Source organism: Mobula hypostoma, chromosome 27 (assembly GCF_963921235.1).
Source record: "Mobula hypostoma chromosome 27, sMobHyp1.1, whole genome shotgun sequence".
Taxonomy (NCBI): domain Eukaryota; kingdom Metazoa; phylum Chordata; class Chondrichthyes; order Myliobatiformes; family Myliobatidae; genus Mobula; species Mobula hypostoma.
Window position 1 is genome coordinate 10,427,445 of NC_086123.1, and position 25,358 is coordinate 10,452,802.

The following is a 25,358-nucleotide window of genomic DNA, read 5'->3' on the forward strand; positions in this document are numbered from 1 at the left end:
AAATTATAATCAACGTTTGCTGATCAACTTGAGTACATTTTTATTTTAACAGACCTGCAGACTTGGTGAGCATAGACCCATCTGCAAAGTATTGAGAGACGGAATCATGCGGGTTGGTAAGAGTTCTGCAAAAAAGCTGGCAGATGAATCAGTTGATGATTGGTTCTCTCAAACTTGGGTTAATGATGAGAGTGACAATCTTGCCAAGTTGAAGCTCTATGCTCAAGTTTGCCGCCACCACTTGGGTAAGTTTTAAAATTAAAATAACATTTTTCTGGGAAAGCTGGACAGTGAGTTCCTTAAAGAATGCCGATTTCAGCATTTGTAATTCATTGATTTCAATTGCATTTATCTGATGGAATGTTAATTGAATTGTATTGAATCTGTTGAAATGAATTATAAAGATGCTTTCCAAGTAATATGCTTCTGTTTAAAATCCAGAATTGGTACAAGTGTGTTTGTACAAGTAATGAAATGCTGAGAGGTAGTTATTCAGATTCACTTAATTAAATATTTCATTTACTCCCAAATATCTAGCACCTTACCTGGCTACACTTCAGCTGGATAACAGCTTGCTGATTCCACCAAAGCACCAGCCAACTGCATCATCTGGCACCCAGGGACAGACAACAACTGGAGCTAGCGGCCCATCATCAGGAACCGGGGGTACTTCTGCACCAGTGACAACTGGTACGACAGTTACTTCCACAATCAGCACTGGCAGTAACACTGCAACAACTGGCAGCTCTGGTGTAGGAAGTGGGTCAACAGGGACCTGCTGCACTTCTACCTCCACCACCATCACCACAACCACGACCACTACCCCCGTTTTGCATCAGACAGGAACAACCTCATCCACTTCAGGATTTAGTGGTACTACTTCAGTTCCAAGTGGTAGTTCAGGCACTAATGCAGAGAGACCTCAAGGGAGTACGCCTGGTGCAAGTGGAGATTCAGATGCCCAAAATCCAGCGCAGCAGCAGGAAGTGCAAGACAGGTATGTATGAGGTAAAATTGACATTAAAGAAGGTTACATTTCATTATCGTGAGATTTTTCTTCTTTAAAAAGCCTAAATAATTATTGTTATTTTTGCATAGTGGCATGTGAAAATAAACATTGCTTGGACTTTTGCAGTTGCAACTCTCTTAATCAACATAGTTGGTACTTTTTACTAAATAAATATCACATGAAAATGGTGGAAAATTTTTTTTAGGCAAGTGATGCGTTCACAAATTCTAACTGCACTCTGAAAGTTACTGGCCACTTTGACTATTAGAGGTAACCTGTTTAAACTGTTAGAAATACTTAATGAAATTATACAATATCAAATTGATTTTGGAATTCCAATGATGGCCTCCGTTAATCCTTAAGTTAGGCACATTATCAGATCCTCCAGTCTGAAAACAAGTGTCGAGCAGACTGAGATAGTAACTGACTCCTTGCAAACTGGAGAGATGGAGAAGGATGAGGACAGAACAAATCTGGGCAAAGTAGTAAAGTTTTATCTGCTGTTTGGCTATGGTTGTGTTCTGGATGAAGTGTTGATAGCAAAAGTTTTTCATGTGACGTGTGCATAAAATGCTTGGGGTAAAATGTGTTGAAAAGTGCACATAAAATAATTGATTAGTGATTATATTTCACATCAGTATGTTTCTATATTACAGTACTACAGAAAGAGACCGGATAGGAATTCCAACAGAGCCCGAGTCAGCTGACAGCAATGCATATCCCCCAGCTGTCGTCATTTATCTTGTTGACCCTTTTACCTATTCCGTAGACGAAGAGTCATCTTTTACAAGTGGATCATTGCTAGGTCTGTTACGGTGCTACCTGGCGATGCTGGATAATCTGCCAGAGCATATGAGGAATGCATTCACTGTCCAGGTAAATCAAAGTAAAATTGTGCTTTAATTTGAAATTAAGTGTTTCAGAGCACCTCAATTATTGTTTTATTCTGAAACTTATTTTACATTCTTCATTCTGTGTAGAATTTTCTTCCTATTTTATAATAGTCATGCTTAATTGACATGTATCTGCTTTAAAAAAAAATTGCATTGAAGCTGTTACTCACAATGTGATGCATAGAAGGGTGAAACCTTTGTTTTGTTGCAGATTGTGCCTTGCCAGTATCTACTACAACCAGTGAAAGATGATCACAGTTTCTATATACAGCACTTAAAATCACTGGCATTTTCAGTTTACACTCAATGCAGACGGCCACTTCCCACACAGATCCACATTAAATCACTAACTGGCTTTGGTCCTGCTTCCACAATAGAAATGACCCTTAGGCATTCAGAGGTGCGTATTAGTTTGTAATTTTCATTGGTAGTTATTGGTTTGCACTAAGTTTTGCACATCTATCCTCGTGTAGTGCATTATATGCAGTTTAAATAGTCTTTGTGGCAAAGTCACATCATTTTAAATAATTATTGTTCTAATCTTTTCATGAGCTTTGGAATTCACTTTCTTTAACTTGTGTTTAGTGCCTTCTTGCATTTTGCACTTAAAGCTCTTCAGGTCATTTTGTGTGCTCCTTTGTCTCAAGTACTTTAGTGTTCTGTTTACTTCATAAGTAAATATCTACTGTTTCTAAAAAAAAGTGATTGAAGATTTTACTTTTCTGATTTCCCATTCTTTCCCGATTTATTTTCTTTTAATTATAGTGTTGTGGACTTTTGATATTCATAGTTTAATTGCATTCATTTGCTGTAGCACAAGGGAATGTATTCATCAATTGCTTTATAATCAATTCATCAGATTATGATTGTTTATCAAATTGTTTCATGCTCTCATTCATTGTTTGCTTAAATATCCACAGTAAAATGGCTCATATTCTCATTAGCTTGCTTTTTTTTAATAAAGAGTCTAATCTCCTTCAATTTTTTGGCTTTTACAGAATTTTTCTCATGTCAAATTGTAAGTTTGTTTTTCTTTTTCCAGCGCCCCCATCCTATCCAAGTATACTCACCTCCTTATATCTTGGCACCGATCAAGGACAAGCAAACAGAGCTAGGTGAAACATTTGGAGAGGCAAGTCAGAAGTACAATGTGCTTTTCGTGGGATATTGTTTATCTCATGATCAGAGGTGGCTATTGGCATCCTGTACAGATCTTCATGGGGAATTACTGGAGACATGCATCTTGAACATTGATGTACCTAACAGGTAAGAATTTAAGTTCAAAGTGATTATTACCCTGAGAATTTCTTGCCGACACATCCCATGCACCATCAGAACTTGATTTTTGTTTAGGCTGAAAGTAACCTTGACAAAAATGGACAAGAGATTGGCTTTTTTTTTTCTTTGAAAGAATGTTATAAAGTAGAAATCTTTTCAACTAAACTTTATAAAGTAATTGTAATTCAATGCTGAATATACACTACCTGTAATTTGAGATATGAACTGTTACGATGGCAATGATGAGATGGCCTACAGAGAGGAGGTGTATGAGTTTGAGGCTTTGTCAGGCAGATAACCTTTTCCTCAATGTTAACAAGACAAAGGAGATGGTTATGGTCTTCAGGAGAACTTGCAGCACTCGCAGTCTTTGCATTGGCAGCATAGCAGTGGAAACTATGTGCAGTTTTATACTCCTGGAATTCTACAGCTCACACAGCCTCTCATGGTCCCAGAACACTTTCTACACAATCAGGAAAGCTCGCTGAAGAGAGCTGGAAAATGCACCTCTACTGTACACTCATGTTATTCTACAGATGTGCAGTAGTGAGCATTCTAAACAAGCTGCATGGTATGGAAACTGTACTGCAGGGACAGGAAGGCTCCACATCAGGTAGTCAAAGCTACCCAACGAATCACCGGCACCAGTTTACGCACCATCAAGGTCAGATATACAGAAAGGGCCAATAACGTCACGAGGATCCCACCCACCCTGCTCGCGCACTGTTTGGATTACTCCTGTTGTGGAAGAGTCTATGTAGCATCCACACCAGGACCACCAGACTCATAAACAGCTACTTTGCCCAAGCAGCAAGGCTGATCAATATCTCTAGCCACTAACCCACCCCTCCACACCCTCAACCACCACTACTTAATCATTTCCTCTCAGTCACCTTGTGTATAGATACTCCTGTGCCTAGTGCCATTTTTTGAACATGCAGTCAATCTATGTATATGAACTATCTGATGTATTTATATTTATTATGTTTGTTTATTATTATTCTTTATCTTGTATTGTTTTTTGTGCTGCATCAGATCCTTTACACTTGTGGACTGGAAATTACAGTAAACAATCTTGGATCTTCACTCTGAGAACAATATTCTTATTTACCTACGCAAACTTCTATCTCTGAGTTTTGATCACGATAATCCATTTTCATAGTTCTTTTATTGAAATATTTTAAGTCTAATATTAGGAAATGACAAAATCATATTGCCAGCCTCTGTTTCTACATCTATGCAAAATGTACAGTGCAGGTGTAGGCTCTTTGGCCCTCCAGGTTTGTGCTGATGATATAGATCTAATTAAATTTCATGTCTAAATATAGTTTTTCAGGGCTAGAGATTACACATTGTTTTGTCTTGCTTACTGTAATAAGAATCCTACTATTTGCTTAAGATCAATTTAACTGCATTCTGGAAAAAAAAAGTTATTAACAGTCAAAAACCTAGCTACTTGTATGTTTAAAATTGTATGATTTGGCGAAAAAGGATGGCCTTTCTAAATTGCTCTATTGAGAGACCACTTGGTTACAGATATTGACAGTTATACACCTGTTCAAAAATTTTAAAATCCAATTAATATTTATTCTTGATGGGAATGATGGACATTGATGACAGTTTGAGCTTTATTTGTATTTAATGAATAGATAGCTACTGTGAAGGTGGCAAGATATTAGCAAATATGACTGTTATTAATTCCAATTACTGCTGTTTTGAATTTAGTTATTTAAGCTACATTCTAAGTATTGATGAGAAATGAGACAAGTATGTGCAATACCATATTTCAAAGTTTCCTCTGTCTGAAAAATGGAACATAATACAGAAAGCATCTTTATTTGTCCAAGAGTTAAGAGCATGAATTTTTTTCAGGTCAAGAAGAAGTAAAGTGCCTGTCCGCAAAATGAGTTTGCAGAAGCTCTGGGAGTGGTGTGTTGGAATAATGCAAATGACATCAGTGCCGTGGAGAATTGTGATGGGAAGACTTGGAAGAGTGGGACACGGAGAGCTCAAAGGTTGACATCTTTTGAATTAAAATAACTATTCATACAAAAGTACTGTAAAACTTAGAAATATTCCATACTGTCAGACATCTTATTTCTTGATGTACAGTCATATGACATGTTTTGCAAAGTGAACAAAAGCTTTGTTCAACTCATAGCTTCAAAGCACTTTTCTATTCTGTTACTTTACCCAAGTCTAAGTGAAAGATTGTCATTTATTGAAATATCTTATATTTAAATTAATGGAGAATACATGACAATAGCTAGTTTAGTGAGCATTTTGAGCAAAGTTACCTTAAACTGAACTATTTTATTAAAACATATGATATAATGTATTAAAGGTCTATGAATAACTGATTAGAAAGGCATTCTAAGAACCCAACCCCGGGTGCTGTTGCAGAATACAGATACTTGTGATATACTCCATAGAAATTCCCTGATCTTATCACATTGCGTTAGAATGCATGTAGTCAGAGAGAAAAAGAGCATGTAAACAAGGATATTGTGGTTAGAGAGTATCATTATAACCGACTCAACATCACATTTCTTAACTGTTTCAGGAAATAGTTTATGCGAATATATGAAAAGTGGGGAGAGTATGTCATGTAAAGCAATTGTTTACATTGGAGCTAATGCTTCAGAATGGGGTTTCTAGTACATAGTAATTAGTCTCATTCCGTATCAGGGTATGCCTTTCATATCTGGGAACTAAGAGAACATTCTTTTAAGGTATTGTTTTAAACAAAACATGTAGAACATAGAACAAACTGTACAGCACAGGAAAAGGCCTTCTGGCTCAGTGTTGTACCAAACTAGTTTAAATTTCTAATCAAATGCCCAGCTAAACTAATCCCTTCTGCCTACATAATGTCGAGATCCATCCATTTCTTGCACATTCATGTATCTAAGAATTTGTTGAATACCTGTATTATATTTGCTTTCACCACATCCAACCAGTGCACTCCAGGTATCTACCACTTTCTCTGTTTAAAGGAAAACAAAACTTATCCTGCACATTTCATTAGAACTGCTTTCTCACTTCAAATGCATGCCCTCTGGTATTAGACATTTTGTTCTTGGTGGGCGGGGGGGGGGGAGAGATACCAGCTGTCCACTCTATCTATGCTTCTCATCTTTCAAAACTCTATCAGATCTTTCCTTGGCCTCCATTGCTCCAGAGAGGACAACCCAAGTTTGTTCAACCTCTCCTAATCCAGGAGGCATCCTGGTAGGCATCTTTCAAAGCCTCCACATCCTTCCTACAACGGGGCAAAGAGAACTGATGCAATACTCCAGATGTGGTCTAACTAGAATTTTATAAAACTGCAACATAATTTTTTGACTCTTCAGCTCAGTTCCTCAACACATAAAGGCAAGCTTGCTATAAACCTTACCACTAGCCCCCTTCGGGAAACCACGGACTTGGACACCAAGTTACTTCTGCATATTAACACTATTAAGGGTTAAAAAAAAAGCCAAATTAAATCCAGTGTAATTCAATGTTCTAAAACAATAAAACATGAAAACTTCCAAGGGGTTGAATGCTTTTTATAGGCACTGTTTATATTTGTAAGGGAATTGAAAGTTGTTGAGATCGAGAGCATGTGAAGTGTTGCGGATGTAGGTGGGAAGGGACTGAACAAAGGGGATAGAATAGAGTTCCAGTATGCACACATGGGTTTAGTGGGACAGGAGCAGGCAGAGATAGTGGGCCTACCCGGATAGTCGGGTTTGTGGATCTTGGGTAGGAGATGGAAACAAGCAGGGTAAGGGAACTATGAGTTTGGCAGAGAATGAAGTTAGTGATGATGTGGAAAGCAATTTTTTGATGGTCCGAAGCGGTGACCTTATCAAGGGGTCAATAAGAGAAGGTATCTGAAAGTTGCTGCCTGGCCTCAGTAAGATAAATGCCATCTGCTGCAACAGCAGGTTGTCTGCAGGTTTGATTGTGAGGTTGGGATTGGTGCAGAGAGAGTGGGGCCTGGTGCATTCCAAGGGATTATGGTTCGAGGAAGAGGGAGAAGTGCTGAAGTTGAGCTGGTTGATGTCTCGTTGGCAATTGGAGATTACGAGCAGATCACGAGCAGGCAGATAACCAGAGCGGGATGTCCAAGAAAAGGAGACGGGTTGGAGATGGGAGAAGGGATAATTGGTGCGTAGCAGGAAATTCTTGCCAAAGAAGTGAGCTCAGAGGCGGAAGCAACAAAAGAGGTGCTTGTTGCAGGTGAAGGGCAACAAAGAAAAGGCCCTTGATAAAGACGGAACTTTCCATCTCAGAGAGGGGATGGTCGGAAGGATAGGTGAAGACATGGCAAGGATTAGACCTGGGATCAGAGTGAGGAGGAGAGTTGGTGGTGTCAGTGGATGGGAGAGTGTTGTGATGTTCAGGGAAGTTAGGGTGAGGAAGAAAATGGACGCTCTGAGGACCCAAGAGGTGACAGGGGAACCTGAGAGACCCGTGGTTGGAGAGAGGTGTCTGGGGAAGGATAGCAGTCGTGAGGAAGGTCTCAGTCTGGAGGTGGTAGCAGCCAATGTGCAGGTTGGAACCAGAACTAGAGGCCATGTAATTCATGGTCTGCAGGTGTCCGATGTCAGTGGAACCAGCAGTGACTGCAGTGAGATCCATGATCTGGTGCTGCCCAATAGATAAATAGAGATAACCAAAGTAAGTCCCATCCGCCACTACGCTGTCTTACATGGGCATGCCAATTCTGAATTCAAATGACCAATTCACTGTGGATCCAAGGCTTCTTAATCTTCTGGATGAGCCTCTCATAAGGGACCTTCTCAACCATCCTACTGAAATCCACAGACAGCACCCACAGCTCTACCTTCAGCAATCACCTTTGTCATCACCTCAAAGTTAAACCAAGTTAGTAAGACACAAGTTATTTATTTAGATATGCAGCCCCCTCTGGCCTAATGAGCTGGGCCTCGCAGCAACCCACCTTTAACCCTAGCATAATCACTGTGAAATTACAATGACCAATTTTAACCTACTAACCAGTACATCTTTGGACTGTGAAAGGAAGCCCACATGTTCACGGGAAGAACTTACAACAACTCGCCCCACACGGTCAAGTTGACTGGCCCTAAATAGGCTGTAGTTGTCCACTTGCTTATAAATTCTATCCCCAAGAATCTTCATTGATCAAGAGGACATTACCTCCTACTTTATCTTGAAATGCCCCAGCAAATTAGCAGAGCTTCACATTGATCTCCTCGTTCCCCACATCCTCCTCCTCTGTAAATGCGAAGTACACATTTAGGATTTTGCCTACATCATCCACCTCTAAACGCATTCCCTCCTTTATACTTGAGAAGCCTACTCGCTTCCTCACGATTTATGTATAAATGTCTTGGTATTCTCTTTAATCCTCCTTGCCAAAGACTTTTCATGGTCCTTCCTGCCTTTTCTAATACTGTCTTGAGTTCTTTTCTGACCTCTATAATCCTTGAGGCCTGTATTTCATTTCAGCTTTACCTTACATATTTCCTTTTTCTTCTTGACTAAGTTCACCACCTCTCTCAACATCCAAGGTTCTCTTACCTTGCTATCCTTGTACTACTTCCCTTACTGGAATCTATCTGTCCTGTACTGTATGTAGTAACTGGCAATTTAGACCATTTAATTTTTTTTCAACAAAGCCCACCCACCCTGATAGGAGCTTCTCTTCATTAAAACATAAATCACATCTTTTCCTCAGATTGGAGTATCCTTATTGGACGGCGCTCACTGCAATCTACGAGTAAACAGTTGAAGGAGACGTGTGCAATGTGTGGTATATCTGCTGCAGACTCTCCCACAATTCTCAGTGCCTGCTTGGTTGCCCTGGAGCCCCAGGGTTCATTTGTTGTAATGCCAGGTAATAACTTTTTTTAGAAATTTTTAAAAAATATTTTATGAATGTATACTTAGTTGTTTACCTTCAATATAATCAACTTTTATCCCCAAGTTAAAACTCTGACAGTTGTTTGGTTTCTGGATCTCTTTAAGATGCTGTCACAATGGGTTCTGTATTTGGACGTGGCACAGCTCTCAATCTGCAAACATCTCAGCTAAACACCCCACAAGATGCATCCTGTACTCACATTCTGGTTTTCCCAACATCTGCTGCTACAGTTGTCGCCAATACTGAAGCTTTGGAAGGCCTTGGTAACCAAGGTGAGCATTTCACGATTTTTATTCATTCTTTTTCTAAGCACAGACATACTTAGATTGAGAAATTAAAAGCAATGTTTATCTAGTTTAATGTGAGGAAATAAAGTGCTGTGTTTATAGCTGCTCCTTAATCAGTGGGTGGGAATTGCCTTCTTCACATATCCGTAGATGCGTTTTCTTCAGACTGTCTAAAATATCACTTGAGCTCTACTAGCTGATCTCAGGAAAATGGATTTTATTAAAACCAGAGAGTAGAAACAAAATTTGAGAATATTTTATCAGTTTACCAGCTTGGCAAATATATCAAGACAGTTTGGCAAGCAAGCGATGTTATTTATGTTTGTTGAGCTCATAAGAGCACATTACCTCACTGATGCTTGGCCTATAGTTAATAGTAGCCCCTTTTAGAGCTGATTGAATTAATACTCCTGTTCCTGAGAGTACATTGAAATATCAGTGTGTTCTTTGCAATGGGAGTGAAGAGGTTCATGAACTGAGCTATAGAATGTAAAAGCAGAAAGCTTTTTGATTCTTGATTAACCGTTGGTTCCACCTTGTCTTACAAAGAATAAACAGACCTTTAAAAGTGCAGAAATAGTTTACCAGGTTTTCAAGGATTTACAAAAGATAAGAAAATTCAATGTAGTTTCTGTTGCGCTAGTGAATATTGAACTCTCATGTCATTATCAAAACACCTGAGGTTTGACAGAGCATTTCTCTTCTCTAAATAAATGACTAACCTGTTTAAATCATTTGTAGAATTCCTCAAAGATAACGGGACTTTTTTTCCCCCACTGAGTTGGAAGGATCAGGATCACTTTACATGAAAAGTTTGTGAAAGTTGGTTTTAGAAGAAAACTTTAAAAGGATTAGATCAGCTGATTGAGGCTAAGAATATACATCAGGAATATGGAAGTTAAAGTCATTAATGCACATATTGCATGAAATATGTGAAAACAGAAAGAATCAACCTTCCACAAGAGAAGTTGAACATGGAGCAGCTATGTTTAGAACAGTTGATCTCTTGGCTATTTTACATTTGCTCTGTACAATAAATGTTTATGTCAAAAATTTTTTTTTGCTGAAACAGATGGTATAGGAATATTGGACGAGGATATTTTTGCTGAAGACTTTGATAATGATATCCGGATACTAATAACTGGTAATCTCACCTCTCCTGATTCACCAACTGGCATCGGTACAAGTTCACATTTTCAGCACAGCAGTGAAGCTGGCAGGGTAAGGTGGAAATATCAAATTATACGTAAAACTTCAGAGGTTGGAAGGAGAAATACTAATTGGTAGTATCTACTGGTTACAAAATTGATACACTAAATGACCAGGAAAGGTGGCTATAAATGGATAGTGTTGAGATTATGTTTAGTTCAATATAGCAGAAGGATTGGCAAAATTGGGTAGGCCAGATTGTGGCCTATCAGCAACCATTGCCCATGTTCAGCTTTCTCCTGACCTGATGAGCCATATGCAGAGAGATTATTATGCTTTTCCTCTGCAAAAAAGGGTCAACAACATCGTTTATTAGCAAGTAATTCTCGACAACTACTAAAGCTGAGACTAGAACTCTACTGAGTGTAAAGGCTTGAAATGAAACTGATTTCAGAGACATTTTAAAGTATGAAAATTTAAGTGAACAATTTTTATAAAGTTATTAAAAGCACAATAATGTTTTAAAATTGAAGCAAAAATACGGATGTTGCTTTCTCATGCTTAAACCCCAAATCTACATTGAAATCAGAGGGGTTTCGGATCTTGTGTCAAGTCTGATCTGACAAGATCTAAGCAGCGGTTCCGCAAGGAATCACTGTATCAGAATGAACTGAAAGATTTATTACAACAGTAAATCTCAAAATCATGGCTATTTATACCTTTGACAGACTATAAAGCAACCTGGCCCATAGTTTGAGAAGCTTTGGAAATGTTATTACATAGAGAGATCTGGGAATGTTGGTACTTAAAATGCAGGTGTAATGCTGCAATTGTTTATGCCTTTAAGATTTTATCAGCGTAGGTTTCATTCCTTAACTATAGAAAGGCAAAGGGCAGACAGTCGACGTTTTGAGCCAAGACCATTCTTCAGGATTTCAAGTCTTCAAGGAGGGTCTTGATGCTGCCTGGGCCTGCTGTGTGTGTTGCTTTGGATTTCCAGCATCAGCAGATTTTCTTGTATTTGTCTCCAAGGCAAACTTTGCCTTTCTACAGTGAATTTACTAGAATAGAATTTTAGAAAGAAGGACTTGAAGTCATAGGGTAATTCAGCACAGTAACAGGCCCTTCAGTGCAACTGATCCCTGCTGACCAGAGCATCCAGTTTGCTTGTCCCATTACCCTCTGAGCCCTTCCCCTATATGTATTTGTCCAAATGTTTAAATGTTTCAATTGTATCTGTCTCAACCACGTCCTCTGGCAGTTTATTCCAGGTACTCACTACCCTCCCTATAAAGAAGTTATAATCAGGTCTTTTTTAAATTCCTCCCTCCTTATCCTGTATCTGTGCCCTTTAGTTTTGGAGTCCCAGCCCTTGGGAAAAAGACTGTGATAGACCATCCTTCCTGAGTAGGTTCCTCATAACAATCCATGAGGAAACTGTTCAGGACGCACTGCACATGTTCTGTCCCATCTGGACCCTTGGCACTTTGGATTGCCCAGTCGACACCTGAAAAATTGAAATGTCCCACTAGCACTATTGTACTGTTCTCATAACTTCATGCAATTTCTCGACACATCTGTTCTTTAAGTTTCTACTGACATTTGGAAGGTCCATAATATAGTCCTAGCAAGGTAACAATCTCTTATCTTATTTTTAAGTTCTACTCAAATCCCCTTGTTAAATGATTCCTAAGAACATCCACTTTAATCACTGCTGTAATGCCCTCCCTTATTAAAAAGACAGCACCCCCCCTCTTCACTTTTAACTGTTGCCCTGAAGCACTAGTATCCCAGAACATTGAACCGCCAGTTCTGTCTTTCTCTCAACCACATTTCTGTTATGGCCACAATATCCCAGTCTCAAAAGGTGATACGTTCCCATAGTTCACCTGTTTTATCTGTTAATCTACATGTATTGAAATTGATGTAATTTTTATGCAGTGGACCTCTCTGCCCTTTAACTATAATCATGGCTATCCTTGCTTTACTAGAAATATAGAAAATAGGTGCAGGAGTAGGCCATTCGGCCCTTCAAGCCTGCACCACCATTCAGTATGATCATAGCTGATCATCCAACTCAGAACCCCGTACCAGCCTTCCCTTCATACCCCTGATCCCTTTAGCCTCAAGGGCCATATCTAACTCCCTCTTAAATATAGCCATTGAACTGGCCTCAACTGTTTCCTGTGGCAGAGAATTCCACAGATTCACCACTCACTGTGTGAAGAAGTTTTTCCTAATCTCGGTCCTAAAAGGCTTCCCCTTTATCCTCAAACTGTGACCACTCGTTCTGGACTTCCCCAACATGGGGAACAATCTTCCTGCATCTAGCCTGTCCAATCCCTTTAGGATTTTATACGTTTCAATAAGATCCCCCCTCAATCTTCTAAATTCCCACTAGGTTTACACTTTTTGATTGCTGCACATATGCCTGTCTTCTTGCTGACTTTGCTTTCTTGAGTCCCACCTCCCAGATGGCAAAAGCAAATTTCCCCAGAAGGATACTGGACTCCTCTGGTTTGTCCAACCTGCCCCTCTTGTACAGGTTATCTGTACTGCAGAAGAAATCCCAATTGTTCAAGAATTGAACCCCTGCACCAGCTCTTCAGCCTCACATTCATCTGCCCTATCTTTCTATTCCTGGACTCACTAGCACTTGGCAGTAGGAGTAACCCAGAGATCACTACCCTCAAGGTCATGTATTTTAATTTGTTACCAAACTCCCAAAGCTCATTCTGCAGGACCTCTGCCTGTTCACCCTTCCCCTTGAGAATTTTCTGCAGCTACTCAGAGATGTCCTCGCTGTTGAGTCTGCTATCACTGTTGCTCCCGCTGATCCTCAGTGCCAGAGTCCCAGTGATTTGACTACTGCTAAAGGAACATTCCCCTGAACATTCCCTAGCGAGGGGAATGGCAGCGGAAGTCAGATTTTACCCCCCAATTTTTGCATGTTCAAGTGTTACTCATCTTTAATTTACTCCTCTTGCAGATATAATTTGAATTAGTTCCCTTTATCATGTTCTTTCAAACAGTCCATCTACTAATTTTGCCAATCAGCCATTCATCAATGATCTTATCAGAGACCTGGCTTTTGATTCTGTCCTCCCTTGTTGTATTGCTTGTGGTATTAAAACATTACAGATGTTGAAAATTTTGGAAAAAATGCATAAAATGCTGGACATAATCAGGTCATGCTGCATCTGTTGGGAGAGAAAATGAATTAACATTTCAGCTCAAACATTCGTCACAACTGGGAAGTTTGGTGAACTTAACCCATGTCTTACTTTTCCCCAGTTCTGAAGAAAGGTCATCAACCTGAACACAAATGTTTTTTTTTCTACAGATGCTGCCTGTGTATTTCCAGTATTTTCCGTTTCAAATTATTTCATACTCCAGGCATTTTAACTCCAACTATCCATACACACAAAAGAAAACTGTTTTTACTTTATATCACATGTATGATATAGTTAATGTTCAGTTATTATTTAGGATATAAGTGTATGGAAGTTGGTCATTCAGTTGTCATTTCAGAATGTTAATATACAGTAGTGTTCCGGTGAAGTGAAGACTATATGATTGTACATGATATAATGATGAACTGTCTTTATAAATGGTTAACTCAGATATTCGGGGAGGGGTGAATGAACATAATTGTTTAGTAATCCTTCAGTACGAATTGCATGCCTACCAAATCACATCTTATGTTAATATCTGGGAGGAGATTTGCACTTGTGACGAAGCACCATTTACATTGCTTCATTGCATTTGGGTAAAAGATTAATTTTGTTGTGCAATTCCTTTATAATCTAAAATCCAATTAGTGAATCATAGGATAATGCTGTATTTGACACACAAAGCATTTTGGCGGCTGCAAATGTATGTTTGGTCTTATTATAGGGTCAAGGTGGTGAGCGGCTACTCTCTACTGAAGCTCATGAGGAAGTTGCAAATGTACTCCAGCAACCACTTGCTCTTGGATATTTTGTATCAACTGCTAAAGCTGAGAATCTTCCTCAGTGGTTTTGGTCTGCCTGCCCTCATGCTCAAAATCAATGTCCTTTGTTTTTAAAGGCAAGTTCCATTTCAATTACTGTTCTATCTATCAGTCCATCATTGTAGATAAGACTATTGTGAATATGCAATAGGGGTAGAAGGGCAAATTCAGGCTATCATAATGTTAGAGCATTAATTGGCACCTAGCTGGGGCATTTCCACATGTGGGTACTCTGATTTTCTTGATGCTTACCTAATTCCATAATTTTTCCATTTTGTCATGTAAAGATAGTTTCCTTTAATGGTTTCCATTGAGGAGCTGGGTGTGCATGAGGGTCATTTTGTAACTTTTAGTGTCCTCCCAAGAATCCACTGTTGCCGTTGTGTTGTCCCTCATCACATGACTTAAAAGCATTCTTGTGAACTTCCCATCATTTCCAGATCACCTGTACACTGTCTCTAAAATTATCGGACTGTTCGTTCAGCAATCAATATTGAATGAATCAAAGTTTTGTTGGGCTTCAGTCCCCATCAGAAACCCTATATCCACCATCCCTCTGCCTATTGCTGTGTGGTGATGCAATTTAAAAAATATTCACATTTTAAATTTCACTAGTTTTAAAACTTTAATGTTGCCTCACTCAATCCTGCTCTTACCTGCAAAGTCCTCCACTCCTGTAATGTTATGCAAATTTGGAACACATCTAGTTGAGCAATCATTATCCACATTTAATCCCACCACCATTTTGCAGCTCTGTTCTTCGCTGGCAAGGCCTTGTCCTTTGAAATCTTGAAACCTTTCTGCCTCTACCTTTTCTCTTAAGGCATTCCTCAAATTTGACCTCTTTGATCAGCTCTTGGGCACATGATCGTGTATCCTCAAATATGGCTTAATCTTAAGTTTTGTTAATGTTGCTTTAAAGTGCCCTGTGGGAGATTTTGCTTTAAGTGTTATATAAATAAATTGATGACTTGAGGTGCCAGGCATTCACTGACAGATTTCTGTGTAACAACCACAAAATTAAATGCATTTACAGTCCATGGAAGCAATATATGCATTTCGTTAGAAGAAATGTACGTGAGAGTTTGGGAACTGGCTTTCTGTGTGTGTTTCTTGGATTTCTTGCACATGCTGCTGTACTAAATACTGAGATGACTTGCAACGGAATATAAACAAAACTTGAATGCAGTTGGGGAATTTTGTTACATCGGGTCCAAAGCTACCATTTGTTGAAGAAGTACTCAGAACAATGCACAATCTATTGGAAATTGAATTGGAAATAAAATTAAACGTGTTTTTCAATGTATTTACAGTCTTTGACCTGACCTTGTTAAAATGTTGCTTATTATTTGCAATAGGCCTCTTTGCATCACCATGTCTCCCTGGCACAATCTGATGAACTACTTCCTGGCAAGCACACTCATCCTCACCCTCTGGATTCCAATCGAACTTCAGATGTCTTGAGGTTTATGTCAACATGCTATTACTTTTTGATGTTACCATTTAATTAAAATTGAAAGGGATGCTGACTTTTCTTTTTCTCCTTTAGGTTTGTGCTGGAACAGTATAATGCCTTATCATGGCTCAACTGTAACCCTGCCACACAAGATCGCCAGTCCTGTCTACCAGTCCACTTTGTGGTGCTTACTCAAATGTACAATGCCATTATGAATTTACTTTGAAACCACAGATTGTGTTATACATAGACCCACTCACTTTCTTGATGAAGGACGCGATGCATCATCAGCTATTTATCAGTGATCTGAAGATCTTGTAAGGAAAAATATCAAACTTCCATTTCAAGACAATTAAATTCATTCCACGTCCAATTCTTTACAATGTGTGAGCATTAACATGCAGGGCACTTTTCTTTGATACTGCTGCATCAATGGTCTACATTATACAGCTCTTCCACATTAGTAACTGTTTTGGAAATTTTATGTTACAGCTTCAAAAACTATACTTGTCATCATTGCTAAAACAGAATTTATTTTTCATGATAAATTGTACATTCTTAAAAACACAGTATTGTGAAATCGGGGAAATATAGTGGGGAATATCAACTAGCTAGTGCTTGTAAATGATATTTTATTGTGCATTTGAGTCGCCTTTGGTGACTTTCTTTGTATTGTAGATATAAACCAGATATATCAAAACAGTTTGTATCTATTGTGTACAGTGTAAAATTGACAAATTGCAGTACTATTTTTTCTTAATCAGAAAAATTTCACAAGGCCTTTTGAAGAGGAAAATCAAGATTGTAAAATTGTATAAAAGTTAACTTGGTGAAAATTGTAAGTAGAAGTTTGTAATTTTTTCCATTTTATTGTCATTCTCCCTCCCAGAATTCATCAGACTGTAGATGAAAATGGGTGTTTCAATTTAAAGGCCATTTTTATCTAAGACTTTACTGATGAAGATAAATGCTCGTCTTCATATTTTTGGAGGTGCAAATTCAGCCCTCTGACATTTTATTTAAGTTTTAAGTTAAAAGATTCTGGTGAAGTAATATTTATAGGTTTTTGTGCAAAAAATTAAATAAATGGCAATAGATAAAATCCTATATTATGTACTTCAATGTGAGAAAGTTGTATGTATATTTCCCGTGGATATGCATATTTTAGTTGTGGATTTTTAAAAGTTTGAGCATACAAGCCCCAGTTGAACATCAGAATCTATTTACAGAAGATTTTCATTTTTCTTCTGTTGGAAAGCATTCAAGGATCAGAAATGGCATACCAAAAAGTTTGTCTACTGATAACCTGGGTTTGCTAGCATGCTTGTATGTATATTTCAGAACATTTTTAAATGTAACAGCTGTACATTTCACGCCAATATGAAGTTTTTTCTTCTGAGCATTTTGCTGTGGGCTTCTTTTATATAAAATAAAATAAGTGAAGTTCATTTTAATTCTGTATTGCTGAAACAAATACACTAAAAGCGAGTTTGATAAAACTGCAGGCATTTTAATGTCATTCATATATCTTGTGGATGAGAGCTATACTTTTACACACTTTTTTAGATTAATAAATTATTAAATTATCGAAATGCAATCTCTGGGTACATTTCCTTATGGTAAATTTTGAAAGAATGTACAACTCAAGGAAGAGATTGGAAACTTCATATTGTTTAATACAATAACATTGTGGCTGGAACCGTCAAAGAAAAGACTGTGTTACTATTGCAATCAAGTCTGCTCCTTTCACAGGATGTCGTTAGTATCCTTCAGCTCTTCAGAGAAATGCTTTGTCTTCTGTTATGCCATCTCTATTCAAAATCGGTAGGGAAATTAAGAGTCTATTTTGAGCTAGTTTCTTTGAACCTTTTTTGCAAAGTGTATCAATGTTAAGAAAAGTATAAAATAGAAGGAAATTAAATTGCTTTTTGGCAATTATCCATCTTCCTTCTTCATAGTACTGATTCCCTCCCACATACTTGGGTACAGGTTCAGTTGTGCTTCAGTGGAATGACTAAAAGGGTTGTTGCATTTTTTATCAACTAAACATTTTGTGACTTCATATCAGTAGAAAATGGCAGAAGGTAAATTTCACAGATGAAGAATTTTATCTTTCTTCAGTAGTTCTCACTTGGTTTCTTCTTATCGATATTTGTGGTTATACCGCATGGTTATTTAATTGCTTTAAAGAAAAGAACATCTTCCATCAATATAAAGATATGATCTTCTGGTTAAGATAAATAGAATACACACCTTTTGATTTTCCAGTTTCTATTTTGAGCCAATAAGTTTGTTGCAAGTAGATTCTACAGTCACCTGGAAAAAGATTTAAGAAATTGTGGTAACAAGCTAGCACAATAAGTTGGAAATTCAGCTGGAAGATGAATGCCATCTGTGTGCAAAGTGTATCTGCGTTTAAGTGATAAAATGGTGAAGCCTTGAAACAGAGTTGGCTATAGTGAGAGTTAAATATGCAGTTAAATATAGTTTGTAAGTTGTAACAGAATTTGAAAATTGAATTGAAAATGCTTCAAGAGACTATCAAAGAAACGGCTCTCAACGCTATTACTGGAAATGATGACATCTTGGTGAATTTATCAAAGGAGGATTCTGTTTGGTTGGCACTCCACAAAAGTGAAGTGTTTGTTCATCACAATTGAAAACCTGTCCGCTCTCTAGCCCAAGTATTTATAGAATATGGAATGTTGCAACATAGAAGCAAGCCCTTTTATCCATTGTTACCTGTGCCGACTATGATGCCAATCTAAGCCCATCTGCCTGCAGATGTCTATTCCTCTTTCATGTCTGTTCGCACGTCTGTCTAAATTCCCTCTTAAATGTTGTTATGGTATCTGCCTCTACCATCTACCCAGCAATGAGTTTCCGGGTACCTATCACTAGATGTGTAGGGAACAATGCCTTGTAAATATCAAATTCAAGTTTAATTGTCATTCAAGCATACAGGAATATCCATGAATACAGCCAAATGAAACAACATTCCTCCTGGCACATATAGTACATACAAGACAGCAAGTAAACAGTCACACCAAAAAATATATATAGCCCAAGTCCCTGAGTGATCTGTTCTATAAATTGAAATCTCTTAAGAAATTTTGCTTTCTCACCTTAAACCCATGCCTTCCTGTACTTGACATTTCCATCCTGGGAAAGGCTGACAATCTTATCCCAATAATGCCTCTCATTATTTTATATACTGCCGGAATCCAGATCTCCCAAGAATATAATCCAAGTTTGTCAGATCTTTTGTTTTAGCTGACACTGCACATTAGCACGGTTTATCTAGTGGGTTTCCGATTATTTGCTTCTATATCCTTGCCCTTCTGCTGAAATGACCTGTAGCTTCAGTCCTTCTTTTTCTGATTTCTGGGAAAGGTCTTTGCCCTTAACTAAATCACATTATATTTTCCTTTTTTTAATTCTTTTAGAATGTTCACTTGTAACAAAGCAGTTTCATACTATCCACACATGTTGTGTGGCATGGAAAATGTTCCCAGGAATATATGTTCATTTATATAACCCAGCCTTGATCTCGATTTTCAAGCACACAGAAGGAATGTATACTTTTAGGAGGTAATAAATGTAACGGATGATATGATTGGTGAGTTTAATCATCACAATGCTAGATTGTTTTGGTTAATTACTTTGAAGAATATTGATGTCTTGCGTTGCCTTCTAAATTTCCATCAATTTTTTTCATATACAAATACTTTGTACTTGACTGTGCAACGTGCAAAGAAATTTATCCATTACATATTGCATTTGATGGGTAAATTGACCAAAGCCCCTCAGAATTGTAAATTTATAAATTAATAATAGTACTGTGTTAATAGGTGCTGTAGTCTTGTTCCCTTTCAAAAGGGATTAATTTGCAGCAGGTTAATGATCCGTTTAAGTGTAAAGCATGCCATTTACTTGTTTTTAATGCAATCTCTAAAAGATGAGTGAGGTGTTTGCCTTAGAGGCAAGTGTTGGGGATTGTTGTGCAAATTAAAGCTGGTGACTTTATTGCAAACACTCTGCAGAGCACATAAATATAATGAGATCATTAGCGTCCTTCAGGTGTTTTAAGGTTATTTTTGGCTAAAACCGCTGGTTGAAGTGATTGTATGACAATAAAATGCTTTGCAAAATTCCAAACTCTCCTTAAATGATGCGAATTGTTGTGATTAAAACAGGAAATAATCTGTTTAAAAGTTTTTGTAAAACAAGTAATTAGTTTGACCTTTGGGAGCTAAGTGCTAATTGAAAATATATGGAGTGTCTTTTTTACTGCAAGTTGTTTCATCATACATAGAAAAGACATTATTGCATTTTAACATTTGGAATGACAGTGGACTACAATGGCAGATGTTTTTTCCACACATGCCAGTTTTATTGGTCAATGAGGTATCCAGTCCACTTCGTACATTTGGTAGTGAGTTGAGAAATGATTTGAGATCATAATCCCACATGGCAGTTATTACTTCCTGACGTATTAATACAGATCGCAATTACTTTGACAGCCAGTAATCAGCATCTGTGCTGCAGGCCTCCTTGTATCTTTACCTCCAAAAATCCTACCAACCCCACCCCCTGAAGAAATGACAGACTTGCTCCAAAACCGCTCCTCAAATTCAGCAAAACTTTGATATATTGAGCATGAAGACCCAACATATTATTTATAACATAAATAACATCTTTATAACATGAAGATCCAAAAAGGATTGAGTGCCTTGCTGGCGCATATGATGAGTAAACTTCTCTTGAGTTTCCAGCAGGTCCAGGTATCAATTATAACCAATGTTTTGATGATGAGCTCCGTCATCGTCAGGGGTGATGCCTGGGCATGTCTAGTCTCCACCACTGGACTAAACATACCCAGGCGTCAACCCTGAAGATACTGGAGTTTGTCATCGAAACATTGGTTAAAATTGATGCCTGTACCTGACTGGAAACCTGAGAAGTGTTTTTACGTCATATACGCTGGAAAAGCACGAGATCCTGTTTTATCTAACTATTTCTATGTTGACTTGGAACTGTAATCACAGTTCCCATTTGTTTTTGTTTGGGAGATAGTAGATATCAAAAGCCCTTTTCAAGATGCTTCTTTCAACAACATTCCTATTTCTGCATTAATAAATTTTTGAATTGAAGCAAAAATATTAGATGAGTGGGTCTTGGTTATTAAACAACCCTCTTCTTTCCTGAAATACTCTGTCAAAAACCATTCTGATTCTTTTCCAGGTACAACCCAAGAATTCCTGAAGGTTAGATGCTGGTACTGTAGTTTTGGAAAGCATGTTGTTAAAGATGGTTTTTTTGTCCTGTCCTTTTTTTTCTCCTGTTTATGAATTTTTAATCTTTACCAATTCAGTTCAGCGCCTTTGTATTTCATGTCATAATGTGTGCAGTGTTTGAAAGGGAAAGGTCATGCAGGTAATTTTAATGTTTGCATCATAATACATGTGATATGAAAATATTTTCATATCACATGTATTATGGTTGAACGAGGAAAGTATTACGATGGATATATTTTTCTAAACAGCTTTTTAAAGTGGACATAGAGTGTCTCAAGTAAAAAAAGGTCTCATTTAGTTTTATTTGCAAACAGTGTGGATGATATTTGAATTTCACATACTTTAGAGGGCCATTTAGGAGTTGACATGTAGCAGATATGCAATATCTTTTCTCATAATCCTGTGTTTCCCAGCTTCTGTAGCATTAGTTCTTGATCTAATATTTCTCTTGGTTATCCAACACTTTCAGCAAGAAAATTGGGGGGGGGGGAGTGTTGGATAAACTAGAACAGGGAAAAGTAGAAAGGAAGAAGGGAATGAGAATGGGAAGGATAAAAGAATCAGGAGCCTGGAGAGGGTGATAGATGGATGATCAGGAGGATAGAATGATGGAATAGTGGACAGGTAAGAGGCTCATGGAATTGCAGGATGAGAGAAACAAGGGAAATAGCAGAGATTACCACCATGCTGAAGTTTACAAGAACAGCTTGGCCATCAGAATTGTCTAACGGTTTAAATTTTCTTTTCTATGACAAATTCAGTTGCACTTACCAAATAAAACATGCAGAAACAGAAATAGTGGAATTATTTGACGGGGTAATAGGCAGGATAGACAAAGGAAAGTCAGTGGATGTTTAATAGGGTTTATGAAGGCCTTAGACAAGGTGGCTGAACAAGATGAGAGCCCATGGTATTACAGGAAAGATACACACGTCTTAGAAGATTGGTTGGCGGGCAGAAAGTATACAGTGGGAATGAAGGGGGTCTTTTCTGACTGGCTGCCAGTGACTAGTGGTGTTCCATAGAGGTGGGTGATAGATCTGCTTTCACATTATATATATTGATGTGGACGATTGGAACTGATGAATTTGTGGCCAAGTTTGTGGATGATACAAAGATGAGCAGGGAGTATGCTGAAGAGCTTGGACATTTTGAGAGAATAGGCAAAGAAATGGCAAAAGGAATACAGTGCAGTGGAGGGTATTGTCATGCACTTTGGTAGAAGGAATGAAGGTATAGGCTATTTTCTAAATGTAGTGAATTCAGAAATCAGAGGTGTAACGGAATTTGAGAGTCCTCATGCAGGATTCCCTAAAGGTTAACTTGAGGTTGAATTGGTAGTAAGGAAAGCAAATACAATGTAAGCATTCATTTCGAAAAGACAAGGATGTGATGCTGTGACATTGGTCAGACCACGCTTGGAGTATTGTGAGCAGCTTTGAGCCCCTTCCCTAAGGAAAGATTTACTGATATTTGACAGGGTCCAGTAGAGGTTTACAAGAATGATCCAGGGAATGAGTGGGCGTTTGATGTCTTTGCATCTGTTTTCACTCCTGTTTAAAAGAATGAGGGAGGATCTAATCGAAATTTACTGCACATTGAAAGGCCTTCATCGAGTGGACATGGAGAGAATACTTTCAATAATGGGAGAATCTAGGCCTATTACACCCTTAGAATTGAAGGACATCGCTTTGGAACTGAGATGATGGATTTCCTTAGTCATAATGTGAAATCTGTAATTCATAACTACAGATGGCTGTGTAAGTTAAGTGGTTGGATATATTTAACATGGAGGTTGATAGGTTCTTGATTAGTAATGGTGTCGCATGTTATTGGGAGAAGGCAGGAGAATTGGGTTGATAATGAAAATAAATCTGCCATGATTGAATGTGGAAGACTCAATGGACTGAATGGCTTAATTCTGTTTCTTTGTCTCATGGTCTTAGGTAGCATCTTTGGAAAGAGAAGCCACTCAACACTTCAAGAATGGGGTGGAGGGAGAGGGTGGTAGAAGAATAACTTCTATTTTACACAAGGTTTTAGTGGAGGACATTAAAGGGAGTGCGGATTGAGAATTAAAGTATAGATATGCCTGATTATTGTTTATAATTCTCAGTATTATTTTGTGAAGCTGTTAAGTGTTAACTCAGTTTAACCCTGCTCCTACTGAAGCCTTTTTCAGAGTTATTTCTATTGGGTGCAAAACAATCTTTATGAACTTGCTTTCTTCAAAGTTATTTCAAATCAATCTCAAAAATGATGTCTCTTTAACTAAGTAAAAATGGCATTATCTATTTGAATTCAATTATCAACTCAGCTGAACCTTGAATACTGAAAATGCTGTTCCAAGTTGGGGATGGAATTTCATTCTATGCTGTATTATTACTCGGAGAATATAAGTAAAATTTTCTGTGATTGAAATGTATTTGCTTGTGAATAATTGTTGGAAATGAATGGGTACCACTCATGGGTAATTTAATTAATACATTCTGAAATTGAACTGTTTGAGTATGGCAGGAGCATTCATCTGTATTTTCTCCACTCCAGATTGTGAAATAGAAATTTGAAAATTACTTGCATTGTCATATACGATTGTACTTTAGAGCCCATGTTTGATTTTTTTAAACAGTAGCCCACTTGCAGAAAAATATTATCTCCATCTATTTATTGAACTTGAAGAGCATAAGTCAAAGATTGGCTGGTTTTGTAGTCCAGAATCAGATTTAATATCACAGGAATATGTTGTGATATTTGTTTTGCGGCAGCAGTACATTGCAATACATAATTTTACAAACATTAATTACAATAAGTACATATAAAAACATTAAATAATTAATGCAAAAGAAGAAAGGAAAGTAGTGAGGTAGTGTTCCTGAAATGTGTGTTTCTTCAGGCTCCTGTACCACCACATTGGTAGCAATGAGAAGAGGGCATGTCCTGGGGTGATGAGTCCTTAATGATGGATGCTGCCTTTTTGTGATATCACGCCTTGAAGATGTCCTGAATGCTGGGGAGGCTAGTGCCCATGATGGAGCTGACCGAGTTCACAACTTTCTGCAGCTTATTTCGATCTCTTCAGACTCCGAATAAAATAAGCTGCTGTAGTGCATTCTTTGTAACTGCATCAATATATTGGGCCCAGGATAGATCCTCAGAGATATTGACACCCAGAAATTTGAAATTGCTCATCCATTTCTGATCCCTTAATGAGGACTGCTGTGTGTGTTCCCTCAACTTCCCCTTCCTGAAGTCCACAATCAGTTCATTGGTCTTACTGATACTGAGTACAACGTGGTTGTTGTGACATGACTCAAACAGCTCATCTATCTTGCTCCTGTATGCCCCCTCTTCACCATCATCACTATAAATTACTGACGATGAATAGGATACCATGCTCTTGTGCTTGATACGTTTGCACCCTGTAAATTGTGAATGATTTTGTTGGTTGGCATAGCATTTCAATTGCCAGTGTGTAGTGTTGCACTTAAGGGTATTGATTTCAGGCCAAAGTTTCACTGGTGATTAAAGGGAGATGAAAGAAAATTATTTGCATCTGGCCAGCAGATGGCAGAATGGTACCATGCATGTGCAGTGGTAGTTCTCCCAGACCTTTGCACAAATGTTGACACCATGTACAACAATGTCCCTTTAAACAAATTTAGTTTTTCAGATAAGACTATTCATTATTTTAAAGTGATTACCTTCACTGAAAATATGTTAATTATTTGAAAGGCAGAACTGCATAATGTTGGTATTTTTAACCATGTACTACAAGCTTGTAAAATTCTTTACTCTTGTTGATGGAGTGGTGAGGAACAAGATCGGCTGAGGGGAAGTCATGGGCTTAGTGACAGAAGGATGCCCAGAGCCTCATCAAGGCACTTGGGGATGAAGATAAAGGCCAAGGCAACCCATGCACCTTCTTTGTCCATTCAAGAAAAAGAATAAAAAATGGAAATGCCCCAAAGCACAGGATTTTATTTATAGTGTAGTAGTCATTATAGTCTACTTTCCACAAAACACCAAATCAGGTGAAGTGATAGAAAGTGATCAGGTATGCTGTTGGAAATTCCTGGAAAATGGCTACCTGTCCCCCTTC

General features: G+C 38.0%; 1 protein-coding gene across 2 annotated transcripts in view; it reads left to right on the top strand.

The window, feature by feature from the left end:
- Window positions 1-17,069, top strand: part of LOC134338564 (mediator of RNA polymerase II transcription subunit 13-like) — a 179,354-nt gene extending 162,285 nt beyond the window's left edge. For both annotated transcript variants that reach the window (XM_063034480.1, XM_063034481.1), the window contains exons 20-31: window positions 53-245; window positions 538-997; window positions 1,666-1,885; window positions 2,114-2,302; window positions 2,945-3,168; window positions 5,053-5,195; window positions 8,891-9,049; window positions 9,181-9,348; window positions 10,436-10,584; window positions 14,410-14,583; window positions 15,865-15,971; window positions 16,056-17,069. In XM_063034480.1, the coding sequence (XP_062890550.1) occupies window positions 53-245; window positions 538-997; window positions 1,666-1,885; window positions 2,114-2,302; window positions 2,945-3,168; window positions 5,053-5,195; window positions 8,891-9,049; window positions 9,181-9,348; window positions 10,436-10,584; window positions 14,410-14,583; window positions 15,865-15,971; window positions 16,056-16,188 (2,319 nt within the window). In that variant the 3' untranslated portion in view covers window positions 16,189-17,069. The remainder of the gene's footprint in view (window positions 1-52; window positions 246-537; window positions 998-1,665; window positions 1,886-2,113; window positions 2,303-2,944; window positions 3,169-5,052; window positions 5,196-8,890; window positions 9,050-9,180; window positions 9,349-10,435; window positions 10,585-14,409; window positions 14,584-15,864; window positions 15,972-16,055) is intronic.
- The last annotated feature ends 8,289 nt before the right edge of the window (window positions 17,070-25,358 follow it).